General features: G+C 35.8%; 1 protein-coding gene across 2 annotated transcripts in view; it reads left to right on the forward strand.

Moving 5' to 3' along the window:
* Positions 1-20333, forward strand: part of ZCCHC7 (zinc finger CCHC-type containing 7) — a 77889-nt gene that overhangs the window by 40171 nt on the left and 17385 nt on the right. For both annotated transcript variants that reach the window (XM_053465821.1, XM_053465822.1), the window contains exons 3-6: positions 4890-4933; positions 6628-6747; positions 7602-7772; positions 15661-15696. In XM_053465821.1, coding sequence (XP_053321796.1) covers positions 4890-4933; positions 6628-6747; positions 7602-7772; positions 15661-15696 — 371 coding nt within the window. The remainder of the gene's footprint in view (positions 1-4889; positions 4934-6627; positions 6748-7601; positions 7773-15660; positions 15697-20333) is intronic.

The following is a 20333-nucleotide window of genomic DNA, read 5'->3' on the forward strand; positions in this document are numbered from 1 at the left end:
CCTTTTATGCTTGCCGACACAGATGGCCCAGTTGCATTCATCTTAAGGAAGAGAATGCGACCTAGTCAAGCCATTGTAAACCGGCATCGTTACACTTGAGGAGGGTTGCCAAGGGCAACAGACAAGTATCACCAGAACCGTGTGATCACCAAGCTGCACCATAGAAAGTATTGAGTTAAAGCATGGATTGCCTTGCTTCCCCCTGGCAAGTTGATGCCCATGTGTGTATTGCATTAACTTTCTTTTATCTGATGTAATTTGTTTCTGACCTTTTTTGCCTCTGCCAATGCTCATGTAAACAAAGGCTCGGAAACAGTTTTGCTTTGGTTATGTATAGCTAACTTGATCACATCTGTGACAGCATACCATTAAGTTGCATTCATCAAGTATTTGTCTATCCGTCTTTTTGTGTACACTCTTAAAATTAAGGAGCCAATTATCTTTTTTTAATCACATTTGCAAAGTGCTTGTGATATAGGCTTTTATAGCCTTTGTAATTGAAAATATTTTGTTGCTTATTTTTGTCCACTGTAACATGGAATATATGAAATATTGTGATGTTCCATCTGTATGTTGAACACCATACATTTGGAGTAAAACAGATAAAGTGTATACATTTCATAACCCTGCCAACCCAACCACACACTTCCTAAGTGTATGCAGGAGTTTTGGGGAATGAGTGGCCATCATGAGTCGGGTACAGAGATAAGAGCCACTGTCCCACTCTTGTGCGTAGACCTTACATAGCCCCTTCTCAATGTTTTGAAGCAAAGTGGCACACAAGAGCTATCTCAACATTTTGCAAGGGAGCTACAAGGGTAAGGTAGATGAATAGTACTGTGTCAGCCATGCCTCTAACCACACCTCGCAACAAAGGTGTCCTTTTGGGAGTTTGTAACCATGGTCATTACATAAATTAACAACTTAACTTTACACCAAACGAGTATGATTTATTTGCATAGTACCCCAAAGCAACGTGCTATGTTTCATCTTTATCCCGCTGTCCATTTAAACTGCCCATTATCTACCAGAATGTGATTAGAATGGGCTTTGGGATACAAAGCTACTTCATGGGGGTATGGCACTGGCACTTCACAGAAGCCCTATAAGTTGATATAGACCTTGTATGTTATGTTTTATCACAAATTGCATGTGTGGAGGACCTATAAGTTCTATTTGAATGATACAAAATGCTTTGAAGTGAAATTATAATTTATTGATAAAAATCATAGCTTTATATTTTAAACTGATATTTATACTTTCTTCTGGTGTAAAAATATCTTGTCATTTGAAATAAAGTGTGTTGGCCAAATAGTTATAATATCATAACCTTTAAAATAATTAAAAATATACATTGAAGGAAGAACTTAAGTTGCCTAGAAAGGAATTTGCATTGACATTTTTTTTCTGTACAGTTTCTTTTTTACGTAGAAAAAAAGGTAGAAATATATGTATGTTTTATTTCTATATTAGTCTACTCTTGAAGTTAAAAAAAAAATAAAAAAAAAAAAAAAATCAGTAGATGATCGGAACACGCCATATACAATTTTTGTTTGTCTTGCTTTACTAAACATGTTTGGAATTTATTTTCCACGTAGACTTTTATATTTGACTCGAGGGTGAAACAAAGGTTAACAAAAATGTCCTCTCTTCTTTACCTGAACAAATCAGCAGTTTATAAGGAAATCCCATTGATGGTTAGAAAGAGTGACAGACTCTATTGAAAGCGTTCTCCCAACTGTGTGTCAGACGAAGCATGCCATGAATTGAATGTTTCCTGTGGTCCACATAGTTGTAACGTGTAGTGGGAAAAAAAAACCAAGCTCTTTGATGCTTGACCAGCTCAGCTTTGAAACTCATTAGCCCTAGTATTTGGCCAGTTTAGATCAGCTCTGTTGAAGAATGCATGGCTGAAAAATATAAATAAATGAGAACAAGGAACAGAAAATAATTATATAGATGTAAATGGATTTGCAGCAGTAGTTTGGAGAAGATGATCTTACACATGCTTTTGACAAATTCCTAATTTTTAAATATATATAATACACATACACACACACCAAACTTGTGAGCAGAGCCCTTTTTACCTAATGTGTTCATCTTTGTCAGTTCGAGTTTTGTACTGTAAGAAGCAGAAAATTATTGGCGCTGTATAAATAAAAGAATTATATAAATACATGTATATCTATTATATTACATACACACACATATAGCAGCATATTTTACGATCTTAGTAAAATAATGCAAAGTGAGTGTTATTTTTTGTAGATATGTATGTGTTCATTAATATAGTATCATTTGTTAATATGTATATGTATGTTAATATAGAGAGTGAGGACACAGGAAGACAACGTGAGAGGGGTCATTGTAGTTGGCAACAGTGTAGTACTTTACTACAGCATATGAATTTATAAATGTGGTATTTTACAATGTGTCCGTGATACTATGTTTATCGCATCAGATCTCCATAAATAAGTCACAGCTACATTTTTCTGTGCTGTCGAACCTCCCGTGCCTCCTAATCAAAGATTCACAATATGGAATAAATCAGCATACGTTCTGCTGTGGGCTCGCCGTGGCGAAGATCACACGAGCAGCCTGCTTCCCATTACAGACTATGCGCACAGCCAAATCTTTCCTAGCTTCCTTTTGTCTTCTCTAATTCCAACCAGTTCAATAGCACCTTCTAATTTCTCATTGCTGCCTTTTGTGAAGGCACCAAAGAAAGTACCAGCTAGAACATCATGCTCCAAGTGTTTCAGTTCCAAAACAAAGGTATTTTTAATTGAATAGAGCAGTGTAACGACATTGCACCCCATTGTTTTAACATGTATTTTCCCTCAGTGATTACAAGAGGTCAGTGCCCCTGATTTACACAGTGCTGGGTTTGTCGCTCTGTTGTATAATAATGCCACATGAGCATGGTTAAGTGTTTTTGGCAAGGCTCTGCCATTTGGGAGAACATGACAGCCATGTTGTGCCTCATTTCAGACTTGCCTCACTAGGGCTCTCCATCATATCTGTGATACATAAGAAGTGTTGCAATTAATATATCCCTAACCATACAAAGAACCAAACCTAGAAAAGAATAGTCTGTGCTACACTATACAGTTTGAACAGTCTAGTTTTAACTATTAGTCTTAGGCTTTACTAATTTTCCTTGTCTATATATATTATCATGATCTGATGTTCTGACTTGTAGTTACGTAAGCCCTGTAGTTGTCTGCTCAGAGTTTTGTTGTATGTATGTTAATGTTTCTAGGTCTTTTAGTTACCTGTGATTCTAGTAAATTCTGGGCTTTTATTACCCGAAATAAAAAAGGGTTTAGGTGGAGTATTTTTAATGCAAGACCTTGTTTTAAATAAATTCAACAACGAGAATGTACGTATGTTCATGTTTATGTTATTTTGATGGAATGATACTTCACCTTATAATGTTGAGTGTTTGCCATGTAGTCACTGTCCCGAAAACAATTGAAACAGATTGAGTTGCCTTTTTATTAATCTGGTTTACTGGACGAAGTAAATTCACAGTGCTTACCTTTGGAAATGAGCTCTGTGTGTTATACAGTGTATTTAGGTAAATACAAAAAAAATATAAATCAATTTGTCCATTAATTCAACTTTTGACATGTTAATGTCAATAACGTGTTTTCAAACCAATCCTCAGAAACCTACAATCATTGCTTTTTAAATTAATCTGTGCTATTTGTTTGCTGTCCTTTATATGGGGATATAAACGCCTCTAGATAGCTTTTTATAAAATAAAAATGGCACCCTTATACTGTCAGTGGAAGCCAATAATTCCCTGCCATTGGGGCATTTTGGGCATACAATAACCTTTGTCCTTACATCTGCCCCAATTATAGATCAGGTGACTTGATGCTGGGAAATATGTTAATCAGGGGAATCAATGGGAAATATATTAAATATGCTTATTTGTTTTACCAATACTTTACTAAATGCTAGCGCCAAGTGCAGTGTATTTATTTTGTCTAGAAGGGATTATTGTAGGGCTGCAACTAACGATTATTTTAATAATCGATTAGTTGGCCGATTATTTTTTCGATTAATCGATTAATCGGATAAAAAAAACAATATGCAAATTTTTCGTTTATTTAAAATAATTTTAAGAACTAGATGTTAAAAACAACTTGCATTGTGCCCCCACCCCTTTGCACTGTGCCCCCACCCCCACTCTGCCCTGCACCCAGTCTCACACCCTGCCCTGCCCCCCACCCCCACTCTGCTCTGCTCTGCACCCAGTCTCTCTCTCTCTCTCTCTCTCTCTCTCTCTCTCTCTCTCTCTCTCTCTCTCTCTCTCTCTCTCTCTCTCTCTCTCTCTCTCTCTCTCTCTCTCTCTCTCTCTCTCTCTCTCTCTCTCTCTCTCTCTCTCTCTCTCTCTCTCTCTCTCTCTCTCTCTCTCTCTCTCTCTCTCTCTCTCTCTCTCTCTCTCTCTCTCTCTCTCGTCTCCAGTCTCCAGTCTCCAGTCTCGCACATAAACATTCGCATAGACATAAAGAGTACTTACCTCCGCTACGAACTTGTTCCACTTCAAACTTGATAGTAGACGCGCGTCACCTCCGTCGTCACGTAGCATGAAGAAGGCGGAGACTGCACAACCGGGGAACGATTATTGCCAATATCTTGCTCTTGAATTAATTAAATCTTAATTTTCCCTGTATTTATATATTGTAAATAAACTTGGAAAGCAGGCCCGACAGAAACATAGAGACTGTACTGTGAGCCTCAACAAGTCACCCCCTGACAAAATTGAACGTTTATCGAGGAGGCAGAAAAATTACTGAAATGTGAATCAAAAGGCGCATAGACAATTTTGATCCAAGTTTTGATATTGGAAAATTAATACTGTTTTTCTTTTCTTTTAGGAGAAGGCGGTATTGACTGGTCAATTAGTGAAAGAGATTTAGAGGTAACAACTTAGTGTTCACAATTTTATAAACCACTTTTGTTTTATCTGTTTGGTTTACTAAGCTTTCTGTGCAGGCATAATAATATAACTGTAAATGTAAATATATAAAAATGTATTATATTTATATTCTATATTATCCTTAATTCTAATTCTCACACCTACATACAGCATGTTAATTATGTTTGTTTTACTTCACATTTCAGCATTGTAATGTAACAATATCCTCTCTAATACGTATTTTATGCTGAACCTGCCATCTTGCTGCTGCATCTGCATTTCATGCTGATGGTCTTAAGTGTCTAACAGCTTTACAGGGGAAATATTTTCATGAAATGTTGGCACACAAAAAAAATGTACCAAGAGGCCAGGAAGTGTGATATAACTTCCTGTTTAAGCAAACGGTAGAATTCTAATACAGAACAAATAATATAAACAATTAAAAGGTTATGTGAACACACTCCAGGGGTTTATTCAGTCCACACCTTATCATATATATCATATATATATATTAAAAAAATAAATCCTGGACTTGATATCTCAGGAAGCAATTATAGGCATACAGAGGAAAGAATACATAGCGTAACTCCGTAATAAAGATTTGAAAATAATACTTTTCTTGACACGCACTTACAAAATTAATTGTGCAATGAAAATTTGGAGCTTAATTTTTCATTTGTTTCATTGGGGTCCATCGCCATTCTTGAACGTTCATATGAATTGCCAAAATTGGCAAATTTTGCTAAAATTAAAATTAGTGTGGATCAGAATGCACAAGTTATGTTTATAAACATTGTACTATTATATTAATGTATTATATAATTTTAACTGCCCTTCCATGAATCCATAAGCAAAGAGGCATTTACAGCCAATGTCTCCTTTCAGTCTCCTGATAAAAAATACAGAAGAATTTCAAGTGGATAAGTATTTTGAACATGTTATGTAGAATTTAGGATTCAGGCAGTAGTATGAAGACCAGCTTTGTACAGCAATAGATATAATGAGGGCACAAAATGGGAAGTGTCAACAGTAAAGTGTTTTAAGCCTTGTATATGGCTCCTGGGATACATATATAATGTAAATCTGTTACTTTAACCAGAAGCCACGTGACATCTAGCTTGCTTTTCAAAAAGTGTAATGAAGCATGTATTGCATTGTAAGCAAAGCTAATCGTTATTTATAGCTAATTTAGTAAATACAGAGAACACCGTAATTATGAAACTCCATCTTTCACTGCAGTGCTATAAAACCTAGGGTCTCAAAGACAGGTACTTAAGATTAATAAACAATTTCTTGTTTATGATGCGTTATGGACATATTTTAAGATGTTTTCGTGTGTTTTTGTATTTCATAATTTCAGACTCTAGCTCTCGAGTACATTTTCAGGATGCACAAATAGAGGGATCTGTCAGAATGACTTTGTTTGAGGATTGTTCCACCTGTGCTGACTTTGCAGGAAAATATCGAAGACTTATACTGTGAAGCGGTACTTAAGAACCAGCTCTGGGGATAGCGTTAGTCTAACCACTGAAAATTTAATGCAACTGTTGTTAAAACCTAGCAGCTGGTCAGCTTTCACAGAACGTCTCTTGTACGTGTATGATGTTTTTTTTTCCAATCATATAACGTAAATTGCATTACATTCTGCATATTACCATGATTTAAAGAACTCATTCATGCATTTTTTTAAATTTCAGGCGCAGATTGGGAACTATAATCCTCTGCGACGGTCCAACCGGTACTATACAGATAAGAATGTTGTCTGCAGGAATTGTGATAAAAGGGGGCACCTGTCCAAAAATTGCCCTACTCCTAGGGTAAATATTAATTGTGATTGAAGAGTTACATGTTGTCTTTTAAGATTGATCATTTGTTATTGATGAAGGCTATCTCATTTTATGTGGCTTCTTATATTATAAAACAAATTAGGTATATTTTCTATGGAATACACATTTCCACTTGTAGATTATGTAATGTCAATATTTTGGGATTATTTTATAGACTGCACAAAGCAAAATATAGCTTTTAGATCATGTCAGATCGTGGCATAAAAGTCCCTATCTAAATCCAATCTCTTCTCTTATTAGGTGCTCTTTACCTTTCCTAATGGCATTCTGTGGAAACCAAATGCATTCCAGTGCAGCGTTTTAATTTATTTTGCAGAGGAGGGCTGCCATTCCCCAGTCTGGAAACTTCTTTGTAAAAAGCCAAAAACACATGTTGCAGACAACACACTCAACGTGCGCTATCCAGTCCTGTCCAATGTAGTTATAGAAAGGGAGTGCATACAAAACCAATAAAAAAAAAATACAGAAAGGATCACTGATGGGTGTATATGCTGCCTTAAGCCATTTTAGTTAAAGTGCCTTGGTGGCTGTGTGGACTTGCAATTAGAACGTAAGAAACGTCTTGGAGTAGTGTCCCCAAATCCTAAAATCAAAGCATGCCCCCTTGCCAGCCCTCCGCTTGTTATGCAATGGGTACTTATTACAGCACTCACATATAGGGCACTTCTCATTTATTTTTGGAGCTTTCGTCATTACAGTGTAGAAAGAAATTACTAGTACATTTTTACATAAACAATTATTTGTGATACCATGGTATTTTTGCATTATTGTTTTGAATCTGCTGTCTTGATTTATCTATAATGTAACTCTTCTTCTCTTATTAGAAACAGCCAGCTTGCTGTCTTTGTGGTGAAAGAGGACATTTTCAGAACAGTTGTCCAGCACGGTACTGTTCAAACTGCTTCCTACCAGGACACTTCTCTCAAGAGTGTATTGAAAGAGCTTATTGGAAGAAGAGCTGCCATCGATGTTCCATGACTGGTCACTATGCTGATGTGAGTGTGGCAAGAGCTAGCTTGAATTTTAATTGTTTTTTATGTTAGTGGTCAGGCAGAGAGATTTCTTGGCACCTAGCCCATTTAGCAGCTAACTACTCTAACACTAGTCGTTTAGTGTTCACATGTGCCATTTATGCATTCATGATGGCAAATCTTTGATAGGCTGGAATCCACAATGTGTCTAAATCATCATACATGGATAATTTTACAATTTTTGCATTTTTTATTGCACTTTTGATCCATTAACTTTTTCTCCAACGTTGAATTATTGGTATTAGAAACATACAACCATGGGTGTAGGGATTCTCTTTGTAGCATTCTCATTCTGACACATCACCTCATTCACACAGAAAAATGTATATTGCAGACCTGGTCTCCGGGAATAAAGGTCCCAAAATCTATATGTGTGGGCAGAATGTTACAGCAGCATTATAAAGCCTGCCCTGTCCACTGAACTTATGCGCCGTACACTTGATGCTGATAGTGCTTTGTTGGTTCTATCTTTGGAGAAACCTAGCTTCCATCCATACCCTAGTATCCTACACTCATGTGTCCTAACATTAGCATGAGTGGATCAACTAGTGCCAGTTGATCGGTTGATTTTGACAGACCCGCTTCTGTCAGCATAAGCAAAATTTTTAGAATCGACTTCCAAAAACTATGATCAGCAGAGTGTCACAAATATAATCACTGCAATCATTTCCAGCAAATGAGTAAACATCCTAGCGCTTGTGTTAATGCTAGTTGGCTTTATATACGGGATATACTGTATGTTCTTCACCATTGTGCAACGCATTGGGTTTAAAGAGAATATATGTTTATATGTTTTGTTTTTGTTTTTTTCAAATGTAGATATTTTTTCTTTTATTTCTGATATCCATAAAAATGTATTGCGTGAAATATTAATATAAATTTCAGAGACATAAAATGGGTCTGAAGAGGAGGTTTAATATTTAACATAACAGGAAATTAAGGGTTAATTTTGCTGTGGATTTTGAATACTAATAAGTAAAATTAGAATCTCTAACAGAGCAGTTTTCAGTAACGGTGTACTGTGCATGAGTTTGCACACTGTTGACTGTGAGATCCAGGCTCGGGGCTTTTAATAATCGGGACTCAAAGCCCCATGAAGTCTCAGAGTAGCAGATGCTACGCACAGGACAGCCATGAGAAACAAAATCTTCTCAATCCATAATTAAAAGAGAAATCCCAGCAAGATTATTTCAGAATGCAAGAAGTGAAATAAACAGATACAAAAAATGATGGTGCTGTCTTGGTAATAAAGACATAAACAGATTGATGGAAAGGTCCCGTGTTTTTGCTCTTGTCTTGTCAAAGAAGAAAGATGTATCATTTTAAAGGTTTTCGAAACAAAATCAATTCTTGTAATTAGTGTTGACCTGTTTGTCAATTATAAATGTACCTGCCGGCCCTTATGTTGAGTGAGCCATGTTCTGGGAATGTCAAGCAAGATCTCTTTATAAATAATCATACATGCATGATGATGTTGACCATTGTTTGTCATGCCTGTTCATCTATACTTGTTCCCTTTCTGTCTGTTAATTATTAAGCATGTTTAAAACCTTATGGCAAAGTGGTTTGCCATAACTCACTGAGCTAATGCAACAGAGAAGATCCTTGTATGAGCACCACTGGAAAAGTTTTGTTCTCAGTAGGAACATTCAATGCCATCCCTTCTTTTTATGTTTTAACTTAATATGCACACTTTTTAAGGTTGGTAAATCAAGACTTTAGGGGCATTTTATCTCCAAACTCTGGGTGGATTACCAGGGTCATACAGTCTGAATCCTTATATTCTACTCTAGTTTAATGATATATCAGCATCTAAATTGTTTCTTTTCTCTCTGGTGTTATATCACAGTTAAAACTCCTATATAAAATGAGGCTAATTAATTTATGATATTTTTATCTCTAGTAGTAATGGTTTCCATAAGGACCAAAATTACAACTGTTTGGTTGCCACAATTAGTTAGTCACTACAACAGAATTGCTATGATGAGCTATTTGGTGGTTTAATATTTTAGAAATATTTGTCAATTAGAAATTTCCGCATGTGTAAGGCTTATCTCAACAGACATACGTATTTGGTACATGGTTTACTGTATAATGGTATTTATGTATATGAATTAGCTAAAAGTCCCAACTATATGTCTCCAGTTGATAGAAGAAGCCTGGGGACCCTCTGGATTTATTTTTGTACATGACAACTAATTTTCTCGGTATGCAATTTTAAACCATGTAAACGTGCGTGCTACAAATTAACATTTGTGCCCTTGAAACCGTACAGAAGTGTCTCACGTTATTAAAGCCCCTGTTTTATTGCAGAGCCTTGTAATGGGAAGGCTGTAACAGCAAGCGGCCTTGACAGCGCACCAGAGGATTGTGCTAAAAAGTTGTATTTAGTAATTGTAGGCGTTATGTCAGAGCCTAACTGACTGGGAGCTGAAGGATTTTCTCTGCGAGACGAGTTGCCGTGCCAGCGGGGACTTGAGTCTCCAGGGCCAGCCGTGCTCTCATTAAGATTTGCCGCCAGCAGCAGCGGCGGTGTTTTGCCAAGTATGTGACGTCCTGTTGTTGTATGCTTGGCTTGTCAGCCCACAGCTTCCTGACACTCACTTATGTCACCCTTTTTATTCAGAAAAGGAAAGAGCTTTTGATAATTTGACAAGACAAGCTCTTAAACGATCTAGGTCATGGCCTTCCCTGTCTGTGATTGTGAACATATTTCCTGAAAGCCCTGTCACTCATCACTGCAACATTTTCTCCCAGGGAGCATGCAGGCTCGTCCTAAGTCTCTTGTCAGCTTGGTTTGGTTATTCATATATCACATACTGTAACAAAAATATTGTAAGTTTTTTTTTTTTTTTATCCCTCACTTCTTTGATTTTTTTGTAAATACTAGCATGTTAGTGCAGCTAATCCTTTATCCAGTGTTGTGTTCCCAGAAGGGCTGTATATAAGGACTCTCTCTAGTATAAGGCAGACAACTGGCCAAGGGGAGCTGAAAAGGAGGGAAGGCCGCTTAGTGGTGTTTTATGTTTGCTCACTGTTGTGGAAATGTGAGGAATGGTGGCCAGGGCTCTCTATTGAGCACTTGAGTCCCGGTCTGCTGTCGGGGGGGCTGTTTAAGATTGAGTGTTTTATTTTCTTTGATGTTCACATTTGAGAATAGGAAATTGGGAATTAAACAGATGCAGTGCGCATTTCTTTTTCTTAACATTTTTTTTTTCTTTTATCTGAAAACAATAATTAGAATCCAATGAAATCCACAAAATGCATCTCAAGGATTTAGATTCGTTCTTTTTTTATTTTTTTTTCTCAAATTGTTATGAATATGTTGTTATCTGTGTCATGGTGTGAGTTAATCCTGCTGGCATAACATTTCAGTGAGAGGTGAAGTAGTAAAGAAAAAAAAATCTGATCTCTTTAATTTTTTTTTCTTTCTTCTTTTAATCTTTGCTAACACTAGTTAGGTCACCTTATATGGGTGTGAGACTATTTAATGCCTTTAAGTCGGTGCGTTTTCCAGATACCACTTGTACCACTTCATGTATCATGCATAAGAAAGATTGATGGCTATCAACGAATATTAGTAGTATTATAAAGCTTGTTTAAAGATTGGTCTGTCTTAACCTTCCAATTCACTGAGGGGTTCAGTTCTGGATTTAAAGGATGTTTTATTACTTTTTAATGTTAAATATTGATCTAGAATTCCTTCCTGTATATTATATCAAGAAGAGCTAAACATGCCCACATCTGATCATTATAAATAATGGTTTCCTTACTTCCAACACAGAGAACTAAATGAGGGAAGGTAGCATGTTTTGTTTCCCTAATCACTGTACACGTGAACACTGTGGTTTGAGAATTAAAGCAGTAACGTGATGAGGGGCTGTCTTGGTTGAACTCTTTAAATCCCTACTCTTGGCATTCCAGAAATCTGTTCTGAAACTGCGTTAGGCTTGTTAAAATATTTCCCACAAATAAAGAGGTCATGCTGTTAGATGGCATACCAGCAACGTAATTGTGTATATTATTTTGTAGAAGTGTGGGCAATCAAAGACTTACCATAATCAGCGGGACTGCATTGCATTTTAACCAAATGAGACTCTTAAGCAAGTCTCTTAAGCAAGGCTGCTTAACCCAAAGGTTTGGTTAGATCTAATTTTACATGGCTTTATTGCATTATTCCCCTAAGCTTAAGGTGTGAAAATGTTTAGAAACAGTGGACATTAGCTATCAACACTCGTTTCACCAAGGTTTTTAAGTGGTTATGTTCTCAGTATGGGCTAAACAATAGTTGTTCAGTTGAGAATAATGAAATTTAAATATGTTTTTAAATATATTTTTTATGGGCAATCATTTCATAATGAAGTAGGATCCTTGCAAAAAATATCAAAAGCTGTCATATGTAGCAATTTGTAATCCTCCAAACCAGTGCATACAGTGCCCTCCATTAATATTGGCACCCTTGGTTAATATGAAAGACTGAAAAATTGTCTTTATTTTTTTATCCGTTTGACCTGTCCTTCAGAATACACACACAAATATTCTGCTCTCATGGATATGAAACAATTGCCAACACAACACAGGTTTATCCAAAGAAAAGAAAACATGTTAAATATACATTCACTGGCCACTTGTTTAATTTCGTGTTAATACAAATAGCTAATCACCCAATCACATGACAGCAACTCAATGCATTTACGAATGTAGACGTGGTCAAGACAACTTGCTGAAGTTCAAACCGAGCATCAGAATGGGGAAGAAAGGGTATTTAAGTGACTTTGAACGTGGCATGGTTGTTGGTGCCAGACGGGCTGGTCTGAGTATTTCAGAAACTGCTGATCTACTGGGATTTTCATGAACACCCATCTCTAGGGTTTACAGAGAATGGTCTGAAAAAGAGAAGATATCCAGTCAGCGGCAGTTGTGTAGACAAAAATGCCTTGTTGATGTCAGAGGTCAGAGGAGAATGGGTAGACTGGTGCAAGATGACAGGCAACAGTAACTCAAATAACCACTCATTACAAACAAGGTTTGCAGAATACCGTCTCTGAACGCACAACACGTCGAACCTTGAAGCAGATGGGCTACAGCAGCAGAAGACTACACCGGGTGCCACTTCTGTCAGCTAAGAACAGGAAACTGATGCTACAATTCGCACAGGGGGTCCAACTCGGTACTAGCAAAGTGTACCTCATAAAGTGGCCAGTGTGTGTGTGGGTATATATATATATATATATATATATATATATATATATATATATATACCCACACACACACACTCACTGGCCACTTTATTAGGTACATCTTGCTAGTACAGGTTGGACCCTATTTTGCCTTCAGAGCTGCATTCATTCTTCCTGGCATACAATCTTCCTAGAAACATTCCTCAAAGATTTTGGTCCATATGGACATGATGGCATCATGCAGTTGCCGCAGATTTGTTGGCTGGACATCCATGATGCAAATCTTTTGTTCCACCACATCGCAAAGGTGCTCTATTGGAATGAGATCTGGTGACTGTGGAGACCATTGGAGTACAGTGAACTCCTTGTCATGTTCAAGAAACCAGTTTGCGATGATGTGAGCTTTGTGACATGGTGCATTATCCTGCTGAAGGTAGCAATCAGAAGATGGTTACACTATGGTCATAATGGGATGGACATGGTCAGCAAGAATACTCAGGTTGGCTGTCAGGTTTAAACGATGCTCAGTTGGTACTAAGGGGCCCAAAGTGTGCCAAGAAAATGTCCCTCACACCATTACACCAACGCCACCACCTTTGATACTAGGCAGGATGGATCCATGCTTTCATGTTGTTTACGCCAAAGTCTGACCCTGCCATCTAAATGTCGCAGCTGGAATCAAGACTCATCAGACCAGGCAACGTTCTCTCAGTCTTCTATTGTCCAATTTTGATGAGCCTGTGAGAATTGTAGTCTCAGTTTCCTGTTCTTAACTGACATGAGCATAAGAACTGAAGGCACGAGTATGCATCCATGGTGGCCCCATCCTGCGACTTACAGGACTTAAAGCATCTGCTGCTAACATTTCGGTGCCAGATACCACAGCACACCTTCAGAGGTCTAGTGGAGTTCATGCATCGATGGGTCAGGGCTGTTTTGCCGGCAAAAGGGGGAACCTACACAATATTTGGCAGGTGGTCATAATGTTATGTCTGATCGGTATATATAAATATATATGTATATCACTTTTAGTATAAAGAACTGTTCCTGAAGGCTGCACAAACAAGTGTCAGGTCTCCAAAGGGTTGTAGGTTTTCTGGTTCAGAAACAATGAAGATAATTCAACTGACCAGAACTATTTTCAGCCTCAGCATAAACAGGATTTGTTCCAAACGATGTGATATAACCTGCGTGGAGTCCATAATGTCACCCGATGGATTTTCCTCAGCCATGGTAACAGCACCTTCATATGTCATAACATAGAGATACCAATCATAAACATCAACTGCAGTCCTTACATATATATATATATTATATATGTGTGTGTATATATATATATATATATAATTCATGAATAAATACATTTATGTGTGCTAAAAAAAATTGAAAACTATACCTGTTTTCAAAGCACATACCACATATTGTTATTTTGTTCTCTCCATGTAACAGTATCAACATTAGACATTAGGTCTTACATGGCTGCTAAGAAAATTATTTTTCTTCACAGCTCTGCTTAGATTCTAAAGTTCGTATAAATCAATCAACCACCATCTTAAAACTGTGTACCCACATTACATATATTCCATTTTATTACTGATATTAGCAAAAAACAGATATTGAGGAGCATCATTTTATGTGTAATACCTGGATCCTACATTGTTCGTATACTGATTTGATTATACACAAGCACTGACCCGAAAAAGTAATGGCAGTGGATCACGGACAACTGTCTAAATTCTTTTATCTTGCATGAGGAAGCTGTGAACTCTTTCAAGGTCAGTTTCCCCCAATTTCAGTGGGGGACTTTATAGGTTCAAGTCTTCTATCAGTTGCAGTGCTTTTCTATGGGACTCTTCACAGTAGAGAAAAACACCAAAAAGTTTCCCCCACAAAAAGAAGGAAATAACCCAATACGAAAAGTTTCTTCTAGGGTCTACTCTTGGTCAACAGATGTCAATCTCCTAGACCTTAGATAAGCTCCTCGTAACTTCTCGCTATTGTCTAAATCTTTTAAATTGTATTTTAATGGTATTGTAAATTTTTAAAAACGCAAATTCAATGTAAATCAGCTGAGAAAAACTGGTTAACCAAACAGTAAAATGGTAAAGTACAATAATTGTAAACATTGTTAAAAGTTGAATATATTTAACATTAATAACACGTTGCCAACAAAGACAGATAACGGTAAGATAAATATATAAAATGTTGGTTAAAAAAAAACAAAATCTAGCCCAGACCTAAATGTTAGTTTGCAAGTTTGGTGCATACATGATGACTGTGAAATAACTTTCTACTGTGATTTATGTGAGTAATATTTATATGTATATGGTTATATTTTTATACCGCTGCTGTAATATTTGTTCCAAATCACTGTGGAAGTTGTGGGACAGCAGTGAAGATTCCTTAGAGTTGTAATCAGTTTAAAGAGTAAAAGAGGTGGAGGCTTTTCTGGGCTGCTGACAATGGCAGGGTGTGTGTTAAAGCAGTGTAAAATTCAATTAAACAGTGCAGCCAGGTTTTGTGGAGCTGAAATCCAGACCCTTTCAGTTAAGCTTCTTCTTTCCTTGTGACCGAGACCAGCAGATGCTTTGTTATGCCAAAACCAACAGGCTGTAAATCACCTAGCTTCATACTCCTCCTAACTGATCAATATTTTTTTTTTTATGTTCCAGGCTTGCCCAGAAATATGGAGGCAGTACCACCTAACTGTAAGTAGATATACCTTTTTATTTTCTCTTAACTCCAGGATTACTTACTCTTCCATGAAGTCGCAACTACAGAAAATTTAGTCTGGCCAGGTAGCCTCAGTGGAAAAATAACCAACGATGAACAGTTTCTTCCTGGATTGAAGAATGCAGTAGGAATATCATACAGAAGTTTAAGGGAATACTTCTTCACAGAACACTTTTAGAAAATAACATTAAAAAAAAAAAAAACAGTTTATAGTAATTAAAGCATTTTAGTTTATTTAAAGTTAGAGGATCTTTCTTTTTATAAGTTTTTCCCAAAGTTTTAATATTTTACTTTGCCTCCATGTCCTACTAATTAATTTCAAGTACATCCCATTTCAAAACCTATTTGAGAATCCTAAGAATAAAGCAATGTATAAAAAGAAAAGTTTTAACGAGAAGCATGTACGCTTCCTGGAGCTCCACTGGAGTTTCCTATTAACGAACAGTAACAGAGGTCCCTCTGACATGGGAGTTTTATTAAATAATACAATACGTCTGCCCGCTTTTACAAAGTACACTATCTGTCAGGCCCAATATTATAAAGCAAAAAAAAAAAGATAACGTGGTCAAAGAGCAATGAAACTGGACTTGGTTATCACAACTTATCTACGCTCTGTGTGCTTATTAGGCACCTCATACTAGTGTTAAATATACCCAGATGAGTTTATGGTTTGTGAGAGGATGAGGGCCTGGTCCCAGTTATATATCCTAGTTATAAACGTAAACACGCACTATTGTTTCTTGAGATGGTTGCTATGAAACCTCTCACAGTATGGAAACACAATGGTTATATCACTCTGTTATGTCCAATGCCTTATGGTTTTACATGCTCGTTAGCTCATTTTATAGCGCTGCAGAATATGAGGGTGCTATATAAATCAATTAAAAATAATAATAACAAGTATGCCCGAATAAACCCTGATAATCTGTACTTTTAGCAACTTAATTTTCTGTGTATTTTCTACTTAATATCTAAGCATTTGCATCTACCATGCCTCAAAGTGATTCTAAACTTAGCTGTAGCTAATACTTTTGTCCCTTTGGAAAAGGCAAGTTGCTATGTATTCACTTGTTTATTTCTTGTTGGTTATAGTGATGTCGGAAAGTAATATTTATGTTGTCAATTGTTAATTGTTATCAAGCAAAAGTATACCTTAAGTTATCCAAGAACCGCCGTGAGTATGCTTTTTGTGAAGCTTGGCTGATGGTGCCATCATGCTGGCATTTTCATAAATGCTCATCGTTCCCTCTTGAAATAGCTGAATACTTTATTAGGCAATTATTACTAAGCTGTGTTTCTGCCTACAAAATTAATGAAAATCTTCCCAAAACTAACAGCCTTTTCACTTACATTGTGGTCAAACGATCCCACAGCTTTTATATTCAGAACCTTTCTAGAGAAAGAGTGTCATCTACTGGACTGGAGTGGCATTTCCACAATGCGTAGCTCGAGGTTCAAGTATATGTATTTGCCAGTTGCTCTTACCCAGCAATAATTTTGATAAAAAGTATAGCACATTAGTTAACTCTGCTTATATATACTCTAATAAAGAGACTTAGCTTGCGTGTATCGATTTACATTCAATGTGATCTAGCTGACTGCCTTAATATGATGGTAATCAATGAAAATTTTATCCTACGGATCATTTGTTAGCTGAGTGGTTGCATTTGTTGCACAAGTGCTGTATATATTTTATGCAGACATGAACATACCGTAATTCCATAAGCATTGGTTGTCTTAATTGTTTCTTTTTTTGTTTGTTATATTTTTTTTTTGTTAATGACATCATTGCAGCCCACTAATTCATTATTCTCGCTATTCTCACCCAATTTATTTGTTTTGCCGCTATCAAATAGAGTCCTTTTCCCATAATGTTATTTCCGTGCACAAGTATCATGTTATGAAAGCATACCTTTTTTCCTAATATGATAAAGTTCATGTGAAAATTACTTTCCAAAATATTATTTTTTTATACCAACATAAATAAGTAATGTCATGTTTTTTATATAATTTTATCAGTGTAGAACTCAGTTTTCTTTTATTTAATATTTATTTAATATAATTTTCCTTGGGGTTTTTTTTTTACCATTTTGTAAGTGACAAACAAAGACAAAAAAGTCTTATATTTAACAATCAAAAAAAATGACTATTTCCATTTATAAAATGTATACTGTTTGTACGTATTTGTTTGGTTAATGGTTTGTCTATTTAAAATACTGCTTTTAAATAATTATTTTCCCTTTCACATGCTATACTTTGAACAAAAAAGTGAATTGTTTTACTTTTGCAGTTTTACAAATTGTTAAATCTTAAAGTCTCATAATTTTTTTTCCTACCCAGCCTTCTGTTTTTGCAAAAAAAAACAAAAAAACATTGGTTTGGTGGCTGATGGCATGAAATGGAATGATTTAACTGATGTAATTTTGATTTTACTGTAGTATATTCCTGGATATTTTTTTTTTCATAATCAGTATATGTTATTGTATTGTAGTTTTCTTTTTGGAGTTTTTCACACTTGCCATATATTGGCAAGAAAGTGACAACCTCAATTTAATGTAATACATGGCTGGTTAATTTTAGTAACTATTTGTCTCCACATAATCTTTAATTAAAGTGAAATAATTACATATTTTTTGAAGTATTTTTAGAAACAAATATCACAGATGCTTCTATATTTCAAATTTCTGCCTGAAAACAACGATTATTTATACGGCCATGCTAACAAAATACGGTTATTTAATTTTTTAAGCTATTTTATACATTTTTCCATATTTGTATTCCGGCTATTGACATTTAACTCCTTGTTATGCTGGTGTTTTTGTTATGAAAATCATTAAATACAAATTATTTGTATTTACGTAATTTATTTTTCTGTGACACATGTAATTTACTAAATTGCCCAATATATATTTGTGTAAATTAGCACAGATTCAGTAAGAACTGTTTTATCAAATCGTATGATTTTTTTCCTCAATTTCTTCTGGAAGAACTTATTATATATAAGAATATTTCTAGAGTAAAATTCTCCATCCAGGATAGATTTATTTTAATGTTATAATATGTACGCTGAGTGTTATGTAATAAGACATTGGCCATCCAAAATTCAACCAAAAGATGCTTAATGCTCGTTGCCATTTCCCTCTTCTCATTCCTAATCAAATAACTTCTTGTTTGGGCAACCTTTTTACACCATTTTGTGTTAACACATATTATTACTTCAAAGTTAAATACAAGTGACAGGTGTGGCAACATTTCCTGCTTTTTTCATTTGTATTGGCCTTTCTTCTAAAGGTTTTTGCTTGTAATAATGGTATTTTAATTTTCTTTAGCTGGGCTATTGGTTTCATTTGCAGGCCTGCCTTGCCTCTGACTCTCCAGCAGAGAGCATACCGCTTCTTACGGCAGGCTGGAGACATCCTTTTTTCCCTCCCTGACACTGGATGGATTGTGTGAAATCCCAACTCAGTAGTTTGCAAATCAGTCATTATATTAATACCTTAGTTGGAAAGATGACCATTTCGTGAAATATTCGATCCCTTGTTGAAAACTGATGTTGGAAAATGAACAGTAGTGTTTTCATAATTTATCTTAAGAAAAAAGAGGATTCCATGTTTTTACAACAAGGCCATGTCTGAAATGTCCATTATGTCCTAACTCAGCAACATGCTTTAGGAATGTTCAGTATTAACTGCACGATGGAGTAACTTTGTTACTGAGGAGATCAAAATATTACTTTTATATTAGTGTATAGATTGTGTCATCTCTGCAGGGCATCAAGACCCTTGCTCCCAAATGCCAAATCACTATCTTGGTGACTACTACTGTTACCGAATTGGGGTTAATATTGTTATTTCCTTAGGTTCAGCTAAATTATAGAATTCTAAAGAAAAACAAAACCCTAATTTCTAGGTCAGAGTGTTCTAACCATTTGTTTAGAGGGCACACTCGCCCTTAAAGCAGAGTGCATTTTATATAAGTGCCGGTTTTCATGCATTTTGTCAATATAGGATTCTAAAATCCAAGATGACATTAGTCATCAGTAGTGTGATGTTGTCATAAGACAGAAAAACATTCCACTTAATTCTAGAACTATTAGAAAAACTAAAAAAAAAACTTTGAGATTATGATAAATATTACACAATGTTTAAATCCCCTATCATTCAGAGTGGAACACCACACAATTTGCCATTTGAATGGGCCGTATATTGCCCAAATGGTAGAAAGTAATTTATTTTGTGATATGAGGGCATAGTATAGTAATTAACATTGTCTTAAAATCCTTTGGTCATTTATGTGTATGCGGATAATGACCAAAGGACTTTAAGAGAATGTTAATTATTTTACTTTACCCTCGTATTCGCTAACACTAAAATAATCGAAGATGCCTGAAAGGTTTTTGTTTGTGTGTTTTTTATTTACTTTATATGTGAACATTTTATTACTTTTGTGAGTTGCATTTGGCTGACCTAAACATCCCTTATGCATCTATTGGACGCAAAGTTCAATATTAGATTAATATCTTAGGTTTTCCTGCAACCCCTTTATATGCACAAACGTATAAAATATATTTTGCAAGTCCTAATTCCGGGGATTTACATAACACTATACTCCT

Source organism: Spea bombifrons, chromosome 1 (genome assembly GCF_027358695.1).
Source record: "Spea bombifrons isolate aSpeBom1 chromosome 1, aSpeBom1.2.pri, whole genome shotgun sequence".
Classification (NCBI taxonomy): Eukaryota; Metazoa; Chordata; class Amphibia; order Anura; family Pelobatidae; genus Spea; species Spea bombifrons.